This window comes from Polyodon spathula, chromosome 29, assembly GCF_017654505.1.
Source record: "Polyodon spathula isolate WHYD16114869_AA chromosome 29, ASM1765450v1, whole genome shotgun sequence".
NCBI classification, from domain to species: Eukaryota; Metazoa; Chordata; class Actinopteri; order Acipenseriformes; family Polyodontidae; genus Polyodon; species Polyodon spathula.
Genome location: NC_054562.1, coordinates 2,851,299 through 2,871,482, shown reverse-complemented (window position 1 = coordinate 2,871,482; position 20,184 = coordinate 2,851,299). Strand labels below are relative to the sequence as shown.

At 41.2% G+C, this 20,184-nt stretch overlaps 1 protein-coding gene across 1 annotated transcript in view; it reads left to right on the top strand.

The window, feature by feature from the left end:
• The window catches only part of prkcg (protein kinase C, gamma), a 74,118-nt gene extending 54,528 nt beyond the window's left edge, over positions 1-19,590 (top strand). The window contains exons 14-17 of the mRNA XM_041232505.1: positions 16,380-16,460; positions 16,996-17,103; positions 18,305-18,445; positions 18,630-19,590. Of these exons, the coding sequence (XP_041088439.1) occupies positions 16,380-16,460; positions 16,996-17,103; positions 18,305-18,445; positions 18,630-18,848 (549 nt within the window). The 3' untranslated portion in view covers positions 18,849-19,590. The remainder of the gene's footprint in view (positions 1-16,379; positions 16,461-16,995; positions 17,104-18,304; positions 18,446-18,629) is intronic.
• Positions 19,591-20,184: the final 594 nt, after the last annotated feature.

Below are 20,184 nucleotides of genomic sequence, written 5' to 3'. Positions count from 1 at the left end.
ATATATATATATATAATACATCTATGAAGGTCATAAGTAAATGGTAGCTGTTGTGATTCCGGCCTGTGATTGGTAAAACCGCATCATAGGAGCACTCTGTATCACCATCACAGCATATAACAATGCTCTACTGTCTCGCTATATAATATATATATATATATATATATATATGATATCTCTCTGGCCTGTGATTGGTTAAAACCTCATCACAGGAGGACAAATAGATTAAACTATTGCCCTAACATCCTTACACCGCCATATTGGTCTGTCACGTGACCGATTCAAATTGCTGTCAGTCCCGCCCCTTTTCAAAGGAACACCTTTCTCCCCTGCACTCCTCACAACAAGAGAAAATGGCTGAAGAAAGATTCTGTAATTTAACAGAACACCGAGTTACAGAAAATTAATTACAAAAGCAAGATGCTCCAAACACTAAAATGGTGATTAAAACACCACTGTTGCTGTTTTCTGACTTTCTGAAATTCAAACAAATTTATCTCAACGAAAACAAATCCGATATAAACTGGATTGTGCAGCAGTCAGCAAACCAGACAGAGACGGAGAAAAACGTTGATGCACCGTGTACACAATTTTTTTTTTTTTTTTTTTGTTCTGGGTAGTAAGTGTTATTTCCTAATTGCTTATGCCTCAAAAGTATAGAAAATGGCTATTATTCCCCACAAACTTTGCTTTCAATTTTTTTTTTTTTTTTTTTGCTTATCTATTTCCTAATTGCTTATGCCTCAAAAGTATAGAACATGGCTATTATTCCCCACAAACTTTGCTTTTGTGACCAGGACAGTGATATTTCAAAATATCACTATTTCCAATGGGAAAACAGGCAATTGTGTGTATTTTACAGTTGTAGCACTGTTGCTACATATGTGGGTGTAATTTTCACGCACCTGTCTCTTTAATTAAAGGCAGTAGCCTGGCCAGGCCAACCTATAAAAACTACATTTCCCAGTATCCATTTCTTTCTTTCTTACTCCCCATTGGTCCATTCAAAATTTCATCTACCAATCCTCTCACACAGTCAATCTTGACCTGTCTCTTATTTCTCTGATTGTGGGGGGTTGGGGTGTGTTGGTTTTGTTTGTCCTGTAGCTAGCATCTTTGTGAGAGAGTCTGTCTACCTTTAAAAACCTAATCTTTATATTGTTAGCTAGATATTATTCTTTAGCCTTTGTTTTCTTTTTGTCTGCTGCTTTAGTTTATTGTCTAGTTAACGTGTTTTGCTTAATTGGGTGGGTAGTTACTTTTGTGTTTTTTGCTGGAGTGTGTGGTTGTTTGTTTTTGCGCATCTGTTCTGGACTGTTTGCAACCTCAGTATTCATCAAACCTCCATTTCATCGCTCTCAATGTTTTTCATCTCTTGAAGACCTCAACATCATCGTTCACAGTTTCCCAAGGAATTATCTGAACTTCCATACCGGTTTGGTGAGCTTTTTCCATGGACTTTGTCATCGTCGTTGTTTTTGTTCTTTTGTTACTTTTTGGGACTTCATTACTATTTTGTTGATTTATATTTTGTGTTGCATTGTTTATTCATTCTGCATATTAATCATCCTCTGTGTCAGTAATTGTTAAATGGTTGTGGTTATCTTCTCAAGCTCTGCTGTGTATCTTCATTTATAATCTGTTTTCCTGGGTTTGTTTACTCTATATTCTTTTCTTTGTCACTCTGTCCCTAATTAATCTGTTTTCTACTTTAATTGTTGGTCTTATTCTTTTGGTTAAGCTTTGTGTTCCTTGGAATAAACCAGTTTTTGTGTAGTGAAATTGATGCATTGTGGCAACCCTGTTTTATTGCCAGTCACCCTTGCTGACTTATTTAGTTAATTATTCGGGCCAGTAGTACTCCTAAGGGAGGACACTACAGTTGCCTCTCAACTGTGTAGGGTGACCGTTACAGAGTGGTGGCCCGTACGGGGATCCTTTAGTGTCATAATAAATTTACTCCCCAAATTATCTGGTTAAAATTTAAGAGTGCACAATGTCTGACAAAGAGAATCACTCTTTGGATACCCTTAGCTTTTCTGAGTTTGTTAGGAGACCCCATGTTACCATTAGAGAGCCTGTCAATTAGTTAACTTCCTGCTTAAGTGACCTATATATTAGTCATGAAGAGTCAGCACTTATAGGGGTGATGATGATGAAGGGAATCTGACTGACAGGGGTGCTATTGAGCAAATGTGTGAGCAGATCCAGCAACTCACCCAGCGAGTGGAGCAACTGGAGAGTGACTTCACCCACAACCAGGAGAGCACTTTTAACAGGGAAGAGTCCTTGAGAGGATATATCGATAGAAGATTTAATGAGATAAGTATGTTTACGGATGAAGGAATTGAAGAATTGGAAAAAGTCACAGTCAGTTGTTTTAAACGCCGGGATGCACTCTGGGCAGAGGAGCTTAAGAAGCTCCTAAGAAAAACCAGCACACCTCGTCTGCCTCTACTTTTCCCATCTACCACCTCAGGAAGCCTATCGTTACCACCACAGTTCTCATTTGAGAGGGCGTTAAATGGTTCCAGAGGTAATCTTCCTCAAGTGAAGCTGCCAATTAAAATCAACTTCCCGGAGTTTGGAGAGGAACCCAACACTGATGCCATCGAGTCTGTGGATAAGTGTGACGAGTTCCTTGCTCTGCGGCCAATGTCCGATTGTGAGATTCTTGCTACACTCTCAACCAATCTGAAGGGTTCGGCAAAGAGCTGGTGGGAGGCGGAGCGCCAGGGCTTTCAAACCTGGCAGGTATTCAAGGGGGTGTTCCGTCAAGCCTTTCTGCCTTAGACTTCCAGGCGGAGATCAAGGATCGGCTCTGATCCAGGGTGCAGCTGCTCAGTGAGCAAATAAGGGATTTTGCCTATGATTATCGTGCACTGTGCCTGCGCTGGAAGCCAGATTGGGAAGAGGTGCAGGTAGTGCGATGGATACTTACAACAGTAATCCCAAACTAGCCAGCTGTCTCAGAGGAGCTGTGAGGACGGTGGCAGATCTGGTACGGGTGGGTACCCAGGTGGAGCGTGACAACACTGCCCAAAAAGAATACTGGGCCAAAGCCAACTCCAACCAAGCATCCCTTGGCAAGAAAGGTAACCGTGTGGCCTCCAAGAAGCCTGCTGAAGTCAGTGTGGTGAATCCAGAGGAGAAGATAAAAGTACAGCCGCTCCCAAAACTGTCTGTTCTGGTGGTGAACATGGAGACAAGAGGGTTCCATGGGCCTGCCCTTCTGGATACGGGATGTACTTTCACACTCATGCAGGAGAGCCTGTGGAGGAAGATTTCTCGACCAGGGGAAGTACTGGACTCCGCTCATAACTGGAAGTTCTCATTGGCCGATGGACAGTCACACAGAGCCCTAGGAATGATACAACTTACTTACCTCTTCCATGATGAGATCTGGTTCTTGGATACTTACATCCTTGCAAATTCTCACTTAGCTTTCCCTATAATCCTATGCTTGGATTTTATGGAAAAGACTCACACTCAAATTGATATCCCTAACAAAAAGTACAGTGTAAAACGACTCCATAAATTCACTTACCATCCTTCTCGACAGGTATCGGAGTTACAAATTTTATGGTCGGAACACATACCTAACATGAGTTTGTATTTCTCTGGTAGTCTTCAGTTGCCTTCTATCGGTAATACCGAGTCAATCCAAACCACAACCGGGTCCGTGATGATATCATCTGACAACCAGGAGTGGTGTCAGTTGCAATTGGCAAGGCTCCAGCAGAAGGGGCTATCAGTCTGTACTGACCAGCTGGGAATAACGAAGGTGATTCGACACACCATAACCATGGAAGATGAGATTCCCATCCGAGGATATGCGTCTAGGGTGTCTCCCTTGAGGAAAGCTCTCATGAAGGTTATATATGATAACTTCGAGATGGAGTGGTCGAGCCATCTATCTCTCCTTGGTCATCCCCGGTGGTTTTAACTGAGAAAAAAGATGGTGGATATCGGTTCGGTGTCGATTATAGGAAATTGAATGCCAAGACCATCTTTGACGCCTATCCTATGCCACTCATACATGATATACTGGAATCCTTGAATGGTGCAACTGTGTTCAGTTCAATAGACTTACGCTCTGGGTATTGGCAAGTGGCACTGGACAAAAACAGCTGTGTTAAGACTGCTTTTTCCACACCTTTTGGACTTTACCAGTTTAATGTAATGCCATTTGGACTGAAACGCAGCTGCTACTTTTCAATGGCTTATGGAACGTGTGTTGGGAGACCTACGAGGGAAGGTGTGTTTTGTATACATTGATGACATCATCATGTATTCACCAACGGCGGTACAACACCTTAAAGACCTCGAAGCTGTTTTTCGGAAGCTCCATCAAGCCAACCTAATGCTGAATCTAAAAAAATGTAATTTCTTTAGACCTTCCCTTCACTTTTTAGGACATGTAGTGTCGGCGGAGGGTATAGCAGCTGATCCCCTGAAGCTAAAAGCCATACAGAATTATCCAGCACCTACTAACTTGAAAGAGGTGCAGTGGTTCCCGGGATTAGCGGGTTGGTACCATAAGTATATTCCCAAGTTTGCCAACACGACTGCTCCTCTTAATCGCCTTAAAATGAAAAATGTCCCATGGGAATGGGATGCAGAGTGTCAGGAAAGTTTTGAACTGCTAAAGGAAGCTTTGGTCAGTCTGCAGGTCCTGGCTCATCTTGATGTCAACAGGACTTTCAGAGTCTACACTGATGCAAGTGATGTAGGACTTGGAGCTGTGCTGACCCAATCTCACCAAGATGAGGAAAAGGCGATTTGCCTTTGCTTCCAAGTTACTCAACTCAGCTGAGAGAAACTACTCTACCTCTGAGAAGGAGCGTCTCGCTGTTGTCTGGTCAGTGGAGAAATGGCGGCATTATTTGGAGGGAGTAGAGTTTGAGGTGGTCACTGATCACGCAGCACTGTCCTGGGCTTTCAAGAATCCCAAGATTTCCTCCCGACTGACCTGTTGGACTCTCCGTCTGCAGCAGTTTACGCTTCATGTTCTCTACAGGAAAGGTAGTTTGAACATCGTGCCGGATGCACTCTCCAGGGTTCCTGTAATAACATCTTTAACCTCATCTATTGCAATCTGTGTAAGCCAAGCCTTTGCAAGCAGTGGGGACCTTCCGACCACTTTGGACCAGATTGCGGTTGCACAGTCTAAGGACCCTGCTATCGCCAAAATCATTAAAGATCTTGATAACACCACTGCCAGTGATGATCGTATTTCCTTTGTATTACAGCAAAGACTACTGTATCGTCGGGTGCCGATTGCTAATGAGAGGTATAGATTTCAGTTGATTATACCTAACTACTTCCTTCCATCAGTATTACCATGACAACCCCCTTGAAGGGCACCTTGGTAGAATGAAGACCTTACGGCACATCCTAGAGGTTGCCTGGTGGCCCACTGTACGAAAGGACACATGGAGCCATGTGAGAGAGTGTCACATTTGCCAGACCTACAAACCTTCGAACAAAAAGCCAGCCGGTTTCCTTCAATCCACGACGGTGAAGGAGCCTGGAGAGATGCTAGGTCTGGATTTAATGGGCCCTTTCCCAAGGAGTAAAAAAGGTAACTCTTACCTCCTTGTCATTGTCTACTACTACACCAAATGGGTTGAATTATTCTCCTTAAAGGATAGTAAAACTCCCAAAATTGTGAGTATCTTAATTCAGGACATTTTTACAAAATGGGGAACACCGCAACATCTTTTGTCAGACCGTGGTCCTCAATTTACCAGTCATCTACTCTCTGAGGTTTGCAAAACCTGGGGTGGTGATACAGAAACTTACCACCAGTTACCACCCACTAACCAATCTAACAGAACGAGTCAACCGCACTCTTAAAACCTATGATTGCTTCGTTTGTCGGAAACAACCATCAGATGTGGGATCAATGGCTACCGGTTCCGGTTTGCAATCAATACGGCCAAACATGATACCACAGGGTTCACACCAGCCAAATTGGCTCTGGGGCGGAACTTCAAAGGCCCTTTGGACCGTCTCTTTGCAGTTTCTCCTGCCCCTAACACGGATCCCTACCAACTCCTGGATCGCCAACAGGAAATGGCGAGAGAAGTAAGCAATCGTGTCTCTAAAGCCCAACAGCATCAAGTTCGGAATTACAATGCTCAGAGAGTACTCTGTCAGTATGCAGAAGGTGAGCTGGTCTGGATCAGATCACATCCCATATCTGATGCCTCTGGTAAGTTTTCCGCTAAGCTTGCACCTAAGTGGGTAGGGCCTGCGCTTATAACCAAAAAGTTAGGCCCTAACAATTATCGTATACGATGGGGAGAGTCCGATAAGCAGGAAACCATGAATGTAGTGAATCTTAAATGCTGTTATGGCGTTCATCCCTTGCACCTCCGGTGTGGGGGGGGTCGGATTATGTAGCACTGTTGCTACATATGTGGGTGTAATTTTCACGCACCTGTCTCTTTAATTAAAGGCAGTAGCCTGGCCAGGCCAACCTATAAAAACTACATTTCCCAGTATCCATTTCTTTCTTTCTTACTCCCCATTGGTCCATTCAAAATTTCATCTACCAATCCTCTCACACAGTCAATCTTGACCTGTCTCTTATTTCTCTGATTGTGGGGGGTTGGGGTGTTGGTTTTGTTTGTCCTGTAGCTAGCATCTTTGTGAGAGAGTCTGTCTACCTTTAAAAACCTAATCTTTATATTGTTAGCTAGATATTATTCTTTAGCCTTTGTTTTCTTTTTGTCTGCTGCTTTAGTTTATTGTCTAGTTAACGTGTTTTGCTTAATTGGGTGGGTAGTTACTTTTGTGTTTTTTGCTGGAGTGTGTGGTTGTTTGTTTTTGCGCATCTGTTCTGGACTGTTTGCAACCTCAGTATTCATCAAACCTCCATTTCATCGCTCTCAATGTTTTTCATCTCTTGAAGACCTCAACATCATCATTCACAGTTTCCCAAGGAATTATCTGAACTTCCATACCGGTTTGGTGAGCTTTTTCCATGGACTTTGTCATCGTCGTTGTTTTTGGTTCTTTTGTTACTTTTTGGGACTTCATTACTATTTTGTTGATTTTATATTTTGTGTTGCATTGTTTATTCATTCTGCATATTAATCATCCTCTGTGTCAGTAATTGTTAAATGGTTGTGGTTATCTTCTCAAGCTCTGCTGTGTATCTTCATTTATAATCTGTTTTCCTGGGTTTGTTTACTCTATATTCTTTTCTTTGTCACTCTGTCCCTAATTAATCTGTTTTCTACTTTAATTGTTGGTCTTATTCTTTTGGTTAAGCTTTGTGTTCCTTGGAATAAACCAGTTTTTGTGTAGTGAAATTGATGCATTGTGGCAACCCTGTTTTATTGCCAGTCACCCTTGCTGACTTATTTAGTTAATTATTCGGGCCAGTAGTGCTCCTAAGGGAGGACACTACAGTTGCTTCTCAACTGTGTAGGGTGACCGTTACACAGTATAATCATAAATCTCAAAAAACTACTCACTTCTAAATCTTGTAGTCATTTTTGTATTACTTTAGTATGAATACATGTTAATTTGGATTCATGTGTTTTTTTCTGACTATGTGAACGAAAAGACACACATTTGCCCGTTTTCCCATTGGAAATAGTGATATTTTGAAATATCACTGTCCTGGTCACAAAAGCAAAGTTTGTGGGGAATAATAGCCATTTTCTATACTTTTGAGGCATAAGCAATAAGGAAATAACACTTACTACCCAGGAACAAAATTGTGTTACACAGTGTAACCATACGGTATGAACCTCAAAAATATGCTCTGTTATTTAATTATTTTATTTATTTGCTGATAGGAGGCTCTGTGGTCCAGTGGTTAAAGAAACAGGTTTGTAACCTCCTTGTGCTGCGTCTTTGGGGTGAGACGTTGTTGTAAGTGACTCTGCAGCTGATGCATAGCTCACACACCCTAGTCCAGTATCTTGTAAAGTGCTTTGTGATGGTGCTCCACTATGAAAGACGCTATATAAAGATTATTATTATTATGCTGTATCAGCTATTTTTAAACAAGATAGTCGTATTTACAATCCAACCTTGCCTCTCATTTTCTTGACTGATTCATGTATTAAATCTGTACTGCAGACTCAGCCATAGTGAAGAATGAAATGCCCCTCGGGAAGACAATTGTTACCTCTAGCCTGCGGCTTTAGGCATTATATTCACCCCGGGGAATTACGCAATTATGCACCCGTGTAATTTTACACACGACATATCACTGCGAATAGGCGCATGATATTAAATACCGTATTCCGTCAAATTTAAGATGCAGCCCAAATTTACAACCCTCAATTTGAGGAAAAAATAAAACATCAAATAAATATGCATTTACAAAGACACAACCTCAATTACGCTATTGTATTGTTCAGAACTGACATCAAACAGTGTTGCTGTAGATTAACCACAGAGCTTCTTTATTATGCTGTACACTGTATAATACTTAAGATGGCGTCTCTGTAACACATACCACCACTCGCTCACGGCATCACACATCCTGGCAACAGCAAGCATAACAAAACACTCCATGGCATCAGGCAACATGTAGCCCAACAATCATAACAGCATTGAACTTCTGCTTGGCATGTCGAAAAATACGGGGGTCTGATCAGCATTTTTGACCTGTCCAGGCTGGTACTGTTTGTTAGATATGCTGAAATTGTAAACGGTTCTCTTGGAATTCCTCAGGAAGCTTGGTTTGTTTTTTCTTAGCAGTGTCACGTTGCCAATTGTGTATTCCGGCAGATGCCTTTGTTGTCTTTTCTCAGCAGTCAGTCACGTTGCTGTTTGTGTACTCGGGTAGTCACGTCTTCTGTTGTGATTTTAATACACTCATCACTATACTGACTCAAAGTTAAGATGCAGGCTATTTTTGAGAAGCATGTGGGAATATCACCTTAACAGAGAAGGACGGGGACAAATGTTGGATCATACTGAGGATCAAGGGAACATACATCGCTTTTGCCAGAAAATGCCACGACAAAAGGTCCCACGTTGGAAATATATCAGAAAAAGAAGAGAGTAAAAGATTTGCTTTGCTTTGCTTTGTACACAGTGAAGGTGGCACCCGATGCGATCCAGGGTGCTCTACCGCCAGGGGAAATTGGCATTGACTTGTTTTGATCATTGACAGCTGACAGTCTTCTTAATTTGAAAATGTTACCTTTCAGATACATAAATACAGTACAAATACATCTGATGCTGAACACAGAATCTTGCTGTATAATCTTGCCCTGTCCAATCGGAGGCAATCTCTTTTGGAAGAAAACTGAAAGAGCTAGTGTTCCTTTATTTCAATCTCGGAATTTAGAAAGACTTTATGTTAAAGATGAATAATCGATACCCAGGTAGTAAAAGGAGACGGGTTGAGTAATTTAAAACCTGTTTATGGGTACCCATGTCGACCTGTAATATATGTATATCACTTTTTTTTTTGGCACTCACCCGTGTCTAATCAGGATTGGCCCAGAACTTCAAAAAGATGACTGGGCGAAACCACTTTCTTCAACAGTTTTCACTGAATTTTGGAACTAACCCAGGTGAGTCTGGTTTCATCCAAAGCTTCAGCATCGATGCTGGACCAATCAAAGTTTGCCTATATCAAGGTACTGCAGGCAAAAAGACGCAGCATGCCCCTTTTATATTTTTAAATACTAAAATAAATCATTTTAACTCTTTGCAGTCCATTTATTCAGCGCCTGTCAGGCTTGTCGGGTCCAATTTATTTTCATACGGGTTGTTTATTTTACACACACTGATTAAAATATTTGTTTTCAGAGTAAAACAGATTTAAAAGGCATTGCATGGCAAAAGGACATCAGTATTGCATCTCCAGCCAAGCCCCAGCCCTTGTTCGCTGTATTTTTCACATACGTCTTTATAGACGTGCATATTGATCATTCCTCTCCTGATCACTCGTTTTATCACCAAACTCCTCAATAATGCGATCCCAGTCATTATTTTATTACTGTAACATCTCAGAAAGCTCTGCCAGTGTCTGTGATATTCTTTGAGCGCTGGATGCGGAAGCAGCTATCTCCTTTGTTTGTTTCTGTGTTATCTCTGTAGTGGATGGGGCTATCAGATACACCCTTTTTTTATTTTTTGGTTTCATTCGGCTCCTATCGGTCTCACTCGGCCATTGAAAGGTTTTCTTGGCTTTTTCCTGAGAAAAAATGACGAGACCTGCACTTGACGTCTTTTTGATGATGTCGGACAGGGTCCCACATTGCAAAATAAATATTAAACAGAAAACACAGGTCAGGCTGGGCAATGGCTTTCACCAACCCTGTATTTAGTTTCTTTTATAAATTACTCTCGCTCTGTTCTCTCCTCTGAACACCTGCTAAAAAAAACTCCTTCCTCCAAACAAAGGATTTTTCTCCCTTGATATCATGTGGCTGGAGCCTAATTATCAATTATTCAATCAGCTCCAGCCACATTCTCACATGTATTTTGGCAGGGATAGGAAACTAACCCCATCCCTGCCAACCACCACCAACCACGCTTCCTTCTCTGCCAGTTCCAAGGAAACTGCAATTTCTCTGGCCTTCTGCAGGCTGAGGTTAGCCTGTCAACAGCGCTTCTGTATCATCTCCCTATGTAGACCACAGACCCGCCTGTCACGAAGGGTGTCATTCAACACAGCATCAAATTCACAGAGCTTTTTTAGAACTGCTACATGTTGGGATTTTGTTTCTTCCTCTTGGTTCCTTTTATGAAACCGATCTGTAATCCCTACCGGCTTCATGGAAATGTGCGTCCACCAGCTCACCGACCTCGGCACCGCTTTCTTATATTTGGGGAGACAGTAATATCTGGTATTTTATATTGCGGATTGAGCAGACATGAGGCTTAGAGGTGCGTTCACAGCAATGTCTTATCTCACTGCAACAAAACTTCACTGAAACATATACGGTAAGCCACACAACAGAACTACACTGAAACATATACAGTAAGCCATACAGTACATAACATAGTCCAAATGCATTTTATTATCCACCAAAACCAGCCAATCAATATTTTGCACCGACAAAGCAACCAATCCTGTACCTGCAACTGCCGAGTCAGCCAATCACAGCCTGTCGGCTCGACGGGAGCTCAGACAGCACCTTTCGCAACAACAAACTGAGAGACATGGTTCAGTAATATTGCTCCATTCAGATATCTGGCATTGTCCAGATAAACTAGAAGCAGCTCGGACAGCATGGTTTCTCAGTGGAAGGATACCCGACGAATCATTACAAGATCAAGGTAAATCTAGGCTTTAAAGTCTTTTTTTTTTTTTTTTTTTTTTTTTTAAAGGAAAACAATGAGAAAGTGTTTTCTACTAGCTTTGAGCACTGAACTAACTGGCTAGCAAGGGTACAAAATAAACACTCAGTATAATTTATTTCTGTAAATAAAGTGTTTATTTTAAATACATCAACAAGACACATTTTCTAATTAAGCGATAGAGCTCTTCGATGCGGGCTCTACTGTGTGGTAAATAACTGCGACTGGAGTTATGCGTCCCGAGTCAAAGGCGAGGGCTCTAACAAAAGTCAAGGTCATCTACCACCTGGTAGAGCTCTCATCAAGAGGGCTCTATCATTATTAGAAAACAATGTATTTCTTTATTTTCTCTTTAAAAAAAAAAAAAAAATTATTTACCTTGAACTTCTGAATTTCGCCAGTTAACATTCTGCTGAGGAAAATAGTCCCTAACATGATTAGAATAGAAAAACGACAACACGTAGAGAAAACGTTGCTATTATTATTATTGCTAACATATTTATTTATTTATTTATTGGGGTCTTACTCTTTCTTGTTATAATTTATCTGAACATGTACAATTGTTGAGTAGTCCGTGCAGTATTGAGTCTGACTCGAAACTTGTTGCTGGAGGCGGGGCGTCATTCAAGCAGGCAGGGAGTGGATTGGCTGGTGCTGAAAGATCTGAAACAGGGTTGGCAGTTTTGACTGGCTGGATTTGAGGGAGGGTGTTGTTTGGATCCAGCTGACAGAAGTGTGGACCAATAGTGTCTTCCCTGTTGATTTGCTGTCCAGTAGCTGTGAATTGAGCCTTCATTACGGTGTCCTGTCACAGACATGATTCCCCTTGTCTCTAGACCAGCGTCAGAAAGTATGTTTCAGCAGCTTTTTATGTTATCAGATTAGTTGTAGATTTGAATGTTAAGGGAACAAGCCGGTATTTGTGCGCGGATTGATTTTAAAATATAATTCACAGTTAAGCACTTCAACGTTCCGGCAGGTATCTATGCAAAATAGAAGCCTGCTAGATCTGGAAGCTGATTGGCTGTTTGCACTCGATCATAAGTGCATAAAATCGATTTATAGGCCTCATGCTCCTAAGGGTAAACTCTCACAGTGCCTTCTTCATGCTCATAACAGGCTGAACAAATCACGGGCTCCCCGTCGGTCACATGACGGCTCTAGCTGCTGAGTTTCTAGGCAGGCCCGTGTGACAGGGTTAATAATGATTTTGCTGGATTTCTGCATTGATACACAAAGGGAATGTGGCAGCTGTGTACGTGAGAGCAAAGACACTGAGACCATTCCATTACACTGGATCAGGAAACTTGTGATTTAATTGAGCACAAGAAACAAACTTTAGATTTTTCCTTTGTGGTTTTTAAAATAAACATCTGTGATATTGTTCTACGTGTTTGTGCATTTAACAGTGGGAAAATTCAACTGTTAACTGGGTAAATTATTTTCCCTCTGTTTTCCCCTTTTAGCGAATACGGGCAGGTCATTGAGATAATAAAAACGATTTATTTTCCCTGTATACAACAGAAATACAGGCTCCATCTCCCAACCTTCAAATAAGTGCAGGTATTTTGAAGGACTTGGGGGGTGAGACTGAGCCTGTATTATTTCTGTTGTATACAGGGAAAATAAATAGTCGTCTTCAATCGTTCGTCTCGTCACATTCTTCTAAATAAACACAACGCAAAGTAAGCTAGAGCACACTGAGGGGATTCATTTTCACAAAAAAATCAATTTTGATTTTTCACCAGTCTAGTGCCTCAGGCCCCCCTCTACCAGCTGACTGCTCTAGGTCTAATATATATCTATTTATAATCCAGGGCTAGCAATGGAATGTGCAACAATGGAATGCAATGTGATTGGTCAAGCAAGGTTCCAGCTCTCTGTATATTGGGTGGAGCCTTGTCACATATTCTTAATCACTGCACTGCCTCGCAGAATTTAAAGTATTGGACCATAGCCAATCTTGCTTTTACAGTTACAGATGCGCAGCTGGAACTATGAAACTGAGTGACCAATTACCTGCAAAAAATCCCAACGTAGTGAGTAGACATGCCGATCTGGATGAAGAACAATTAAATGAACTGGAAGATAGCAATAACAGAAAAATCTCTGTCTTTATACTCAGTCACCCCGACATTGTCACTTAAAATAATGTATTTTTAGCGGTTTGTAAACGCTACAGAAACACAAAATGTTACTTTTGAATATAATCCACCCCTCTCAGTACATACCTTGAACAATTACTGAAATCCAAGACGTTATCGTGTTTATTGTTATTCCTCCTGTCTGTTTTGCTCAGTGTGTATCTGCACTGTCAGTGACGGAGAAAAAAATAACTCTGTGCCGTCTCAACTATGCCCCCTGGTGTATCTTTTCAGTAGCAATGTTCACAATATCAAAAATACAGATATACTTTTCTTTGCATGTTCCAATATAATTACTTTACTCAGCTTAACTTAGTGTGGAGTTCAAAGTTACAAATTGGACTACTTTATTGGCATAAGGATATTTAATAAAAAATAGCTCATTTTTTTGCCCTTAATATGATTTCATGCTTTTTTTTTTCTTCAAATCCACTGTTTGAGCTGAATTATAAATGCAATAAGGCCTTTCAGGGCATCCATATATGTTGAATATACAGACTTCTCAACTTCTCAGAACGCCTGAGTCCTCTGTATATTCGATGCATGCAGAATCCCTGTCAGTCCTTATTGCACATATAGAATATGAGCACAGTCGCTCAGCACAGCTGACCCTGCAGAGCTGTAAATGCAGCTACTCTGGCACCCCATCCAGACAAGGGACTCCCAGCACTGCAACACAGCTTCAAAATAGCAGATCAAAAAGAGTTTCATAAAGCCTAACCATCTAAGGCTCTTTGTAATGAAGAAGAATGTCTCAGCTTGTTGTAGCTCACAGTATCAAGGAAGACCATAACATAACTTTGCAAGGTGGCTAAAAGTACAAAAAAAAGCATTTTGGTCAACAAAACTGAGACAAAAATGCAGTGCCTTGACTAAAACTAGAGTGCTCATTGCAATTCCTAATACATTGGCCACTGTATTGCACATGTTTCTCTTTTCCATAGAAACACCATCCTCATGACAGTTCCTAATAAATCAGCCACAGCCTGCAGCAGGTAACAGAGACACAGTGTCCCTATAATATAAGTTTATGTAACGAGTGAGGAGAGAGTGGAGAGGGAGAGTGGGGAGAAGGGAGAGGGCATGGAGAGGATTGAGGGGAAGAGAGGAGAGAGAGTGGGAGAGAGGTGAGGGGAGAGAGGGGGGAAAGAGGAGAGAGATGGGGATAGAGGTGAGAGGGGAGAGAGAGTGAGGATAGTGAGGAGAGAGGGAGAGGGCGGGTGGTTTTAATTATTTATTGACCCCCTCTATGTCAAATATGACCTTGGTACTGAGTAGTACGATGTGAACAAAACACAAGATCAATAAATATCTGAATCACTGAGAGATTTTGTATCCAGCAATCACAACCAAGGAGATACACACAGACAGACAGACAGACAGACAGACACTGACTGTCTATGAGTATTGGTGTGTGATCTCACTATCTATGTATATAATTGTCGCAGACAGTGTTACAATCCAAGGTGGTTGTCTTCTGTCTGTCTGCGTATGAATGGTTTGGTGTACCAGACAGATACTTATAAACACACAGAGTGATAGATACATATAGATAACAGTAATCTGTAATAATTAACACTGGAATACTGACCTTCCTTACTGAGTCCTGAGTAAGAGCCAGATTGGCTTTCTACCAAACCATCATACCTCTGCCATGTTTACACCCGACACACCCTAATAAACAAACACATCCAGCAAACAAACAGTGACTGTCAATTATAATCAGGCGGTCAGTCGTGCTGAATGCTGCGCTTAGACCTAGAAGGATGAGGACAGAGGCAAGGCGTGAATCACAAGATAATAGCACACCATTTACCACTTTGATAATGGCTGTTCAACACTGTACATAAATGACTTGGCTACAGTGCTGGAACAGGCTGCAGTCCCTGGTCTCACTTTACACAACTCAGAAATTCAATTTGAAATGATTTATGAACATAGGGAGATGGAGATAGAGATGGAAAGTGGAAATCAAAGAGAGAAGATGCAGTTTCTTAGGCAGAAAAGGACTAGATTTGCAGCAATAATCAGCAATAAAATAGAATCTCGGTAGCTGATATTATTGAATTGCTGCTGTGTAATGTAATAACTGTACTTGTTGTGTGAAATGAAATTACAAACAGTAAGATCATTGATTCGCAAAACAAGTTTCTGAAAGTAAAAGATTCCACTCTGAATATCGCCACGAGTCTCTGCATTCACTTTCAATATGATAATAGATCAAACACTGCCAAAGTGAAAATAAAAGCCCTAGAGCCCCCGTAGCTTGGAAGTTGGAAGTTATTCACAATGTTTCCATACTGTCCCAGTTTTAAGGACATAAAAATCTGGTCACCTTAGGTCTGACCATTAACGCGTCAGAGAGTTTTAACCTGGCTATAAAAGCATTGAAAGACGAGGCACAAAGAGCTTTCAACACCACAACGAATCGACTTTGCAAAATTCAACCACCCGTAAAAATTTTGCTTAAAATTATTGACAGTATTACTGAACCGTTCCTTTCAGCCAACTGGTGCAAGAGACACCAAGAAAAAACAACTCCTATCCCAATAGTGACAAAACTGTACATCAATTTACGAAACACATAGAAGTCATGTTAGAAAGGCAAATTTAAAGCACAGAACAAACAGAGTGCTATTGGTCTGGGTCAAAGACATAAAACTGAGTCAAATCCTGACCAAGTACAGATTCCATGGCCTGGGGTGGTCATCTGTACTGAGGAGTTGTTGTTTAATATGCTTTGGCAAAACTTAATTTATTTTGTCATGCCAGATAGAGGTGGATAAATATATTATGAAAATGCTATTGCTAACTGTGTATCTTTACCTTTCCCCTCTTTCTCTCCTCTCCTCTCTCTCCTCTCCTCTTCTCTCCTCTCTTTCATCTCTCCTCTCCTCCTCCTCTCACCCCTCTCTCTCCTCTCCTCTCTCTCATCTTTCTCTCCTCTAGATTATTGCCTATCAGTCCTATGGGAAGTCAGTGGATTGGTGGTCTTTTGGAGTTCTGTTGTATGAGATGCTCGCTGGACAGGTAAGTAACTCTACACTTCTCCAGTATGTTAAAGTCCTTGCATCTAACAACACGATCCCAAAAACGTTACCTCTTGAGTTTACTGTACTAATGGATTAGCATCTGATTCTGGGGTTATAAGGAGTGTCTGGCTGTCACACTTTTACATCATTTTAATAGACTTTACCAGGATGCCTCATTCACTTACCTAACGAAGGTCTTAATTGCCACTCGTCCAAATTCCATTAAACTGTTGTCCTCTCTTCTCCCTTTCTCTCCTCTATCCTATCTCACTCTCTCCCCTCTCCCACTCTCTCTCTTATATCCTTTTTCCTCTCTTCTCTCCTCTCTCCTCATAAATTTAAATTCAAAGTTGCTTTATTGACATGACAGCATCAGCAGTATTGCCAAAGCAGTCACACAGTAGAATATAAATATTAGGAACATCAATCAAATTTAATAAATGAAAAGGAATAATTAAATGAAGAGGCTGACAGACAGATGTAAACTTGAACACTGAACAGTGGTAGATAAAATAACTCTCTCTCTCTCTCAGCCCCCCTTCGATGGAGAGGATGAGGAAGAGCTGTTTCAGTCCATCATGGAGCACAACGTCTCCTACCCCAAATCTCTATCCCGTGAGGCCGTGGCAATATGCAAAGGGGTGAGTCTGCAGTCACCTGGGTCTCATTGCTGTTAGAATCTCACCTGGGTCTCATTGCTGTTAGAATCTCACCTGGGTCTCATTGCTGTTAATCTCACCTGGGTCTCATTGCTGTTAATCCCCCCTTGGATCTCATTGCTGTTAAACTCTCACCTGGGTCTCATTGCTGTTAGACTCTCACCTGGGTCTCATTGCTGTTAATCTCACCTGGGTCTCATTGCTGTTAATCTCACCTGGGTCTCATTGCTGTTAAACTCTCACCTGGGTCTCATTGCTGTTAATCTCACCTGGATCTCATTGCTGTTAGACTCTCACCTGGGTCTCATTGCTGTTAGAATCTCACCTGGATCTCATTGCTGTTAATCTCAGCTGGATCTCATTGCTGTTCTCAGCAATGTCTTATTATTGTTATAAACTTGACAGTGTCTTATAGATGTTATACAACTCAATAGCTGTTCTAAACTCAACACTGTGCTTTTGCTGTTCTAAACTACTGTGAGTTTTAGACATGATAACTCCACGAGAGAATACACTGACACAGTGATATGCTGCTAATAAAATGTATTTATTAGTTTGAAGCATGCAGTCACTTCATACCACTGAGTGCCCATCACAGAGTGATCACAAAGTTTTGTGCTTCTGACTCTCTTATACCTGAATGTTGTTTTCATCTCATTTCCAGCTGCTGCCTAGATGCAGTTACACCTCCTCCTCTCCTGCAGGTGCAGTTACACCTCCTCCTCTCCCGCAGGTGCAGTTACACCTCCTCCTCTCCCGCAGGTGCAGTTACACCTCCTCCTCTCCCGCAGGTGCAGTTACACCTCCTCCTCTCCCGCAGGTGCAGTTACACCTCCTCCTCTCCCGCAGGTGCAGTTACACCTCCTCCTCTCCCGCAGGTGCAGTTACACCTCCTCCTCTCCCGCAGGTGCAGTTACACCTCACTCCTGCTCCAATGCCAGGTCTTGGTGTGTTGATCCATCCTTAAGTTCAAACAAATTACACAAACAAAATGATACCAGTATAGCAACATAGAAAATGACAATATTTCATCTTGTGACGTTATCATTTCTTTTGTCAGTCTCACTCTGCAGTGTCTTATTGCTGTTATGAACAGTGTCTCATTGCTGTCATAAACTCAGTGTAGCTGTTTTATCAGGGTTGCTGCTCAGGTTTGAATGAGTTTCACATTCTCGCCTCCCAGCTCCTGACGAAGCACCCAGCCAAGAGGCTCGGCTCCTCTGTTGATGGGGAGAAAGAGGTGCGGGACCACGCCTTCTTCCGCAGAATCGACTGGGTCAAACTGGAAGCACTGGAAATACAACCACCCTTCAGACCCAGACCAGTAAGATACAGGGAGGGGAGGGGAGGAAGAAGAAAGAGAGAGAGGAGAGGGGATGGAGGGGGAAAGCAAGAGAGGGAGTAGACAGGGGAAAGAGAAGAGAACAGGGGGAGAGAAGGAGGGGAAGAGGATAGAGAGGGAGGGGGATTAGATCAAATACCATGTATAATGTTGTTTTTTTTTTCAGGGTGGCCGGAACGGAGAGAATTTCGATAAATTCTTCACCCGCGCCCCCCCGGTTCTCACCCCTCCAGATCGGATGGTTCTGGCCTCGCTGGATCAGAATGAGTTTCGAGGGTTTAGCTTTGTGAACCCTGAGTTCCTGCACCCCTCGGAGAGAGAGCGGGATCGAGCCGGGCTGCTGCCCTCACCCCTTAGTCCACACACCCCTGTATCACTGGTCTGAGAGGCTGAGAGAATAAATACATTGAACACCTGTCCCCACCGCTATCGGGGGAAAAAACTGCAGCTCCCATCATGCCCCAACACTATCAGTAAGAGTGAAGGATGCTGGGAGCTGTAGTTCTTGACGCAGTGACAGTTTAGGTGGCTGCAGTATAATATGATGATTGGGTTTGCACTTTCCTCCTCGTAGACCCCAGTGTTAGATGTTAGTCAGGCTGCTCTGTAGCCAGGATTCAAGAGCAGGGCTACAGGAAAGAGCAGCAGAAAGTAAGCAGCAGATATTATACCTCCCCATTGAAACCTATTAGCAGCAGCTACACTTTGCTCAGAGTGTAGATCTCATACTCACAGTGTCAGTGACAAGCATTCAAAACATTTAAACCACAACAGGACTCATCACATAGAGATAGGACTTGAAAACTACATGTTTAAAATGTTTATTTTCTAATATAAAATAAAACTACACCAGGGCAATGCCAAACCCGATCTAGGAAAGGCAGGCAGCCAGGCCCTGCAGTTTGAATCGAATGTTATGGCGTCAGTCCTGTTGCTTTGTGAGTTTGGTGTTCATGTAAGAAGATTCTGTTTTATTAGTTATTAGAGTATTTAAGACATAAATTACAATAAAACCTGCTATTAAGGTCACTCAGTATAAAGGCTCCTCAATATGAATTATTTTGTTAGCTATAATGATTTTAATATTGAGGTTGGATTGTAATTCTTACATTTTGTTCATTTATTTATAAAATTGGGAATATTTAGCAACATAAAAAATGATTTTATATCAATATTGCAAATGTATTTTGTGAACAGAATATATTTGTGAACATATATATATATATATAAATAAAATTTAAATTAGTATTTTAAGTTTGTTTCATATATATATATATATATATATATATATATATATATATATATATATATATATAAAATTATAATTAGTATTTAATTTTTTCATATATTTGTCCAATTAGATTTTAAAAACTGAATTCAGTTAAATTGATGTGTTTATAAAACTATAATAGTAATAACTGCAAAAGTAGTGTTTTTACAAGGACTTTTGTGTCTATTAATCAGTTTGTAGCAAAACCTAGGTTTATTTGGGTGAATGAAATAACAGAAAGTGATGAAAAATATGTAGGTGTGTGAGGAACTTAGAATCTGAGAATCATTTATTTATTAAACCAGTAAAACATTAGCATTTTAGAGAAAAAAATATATAATATGCATATTACCATTTTGTATTGAATAGAACTGTTGACTATCTCTCTCTGTCCACCATCTGTCTATTTATCTGCCTATCTCTCTATCTGTTTATCTGTCTATCTATGTCT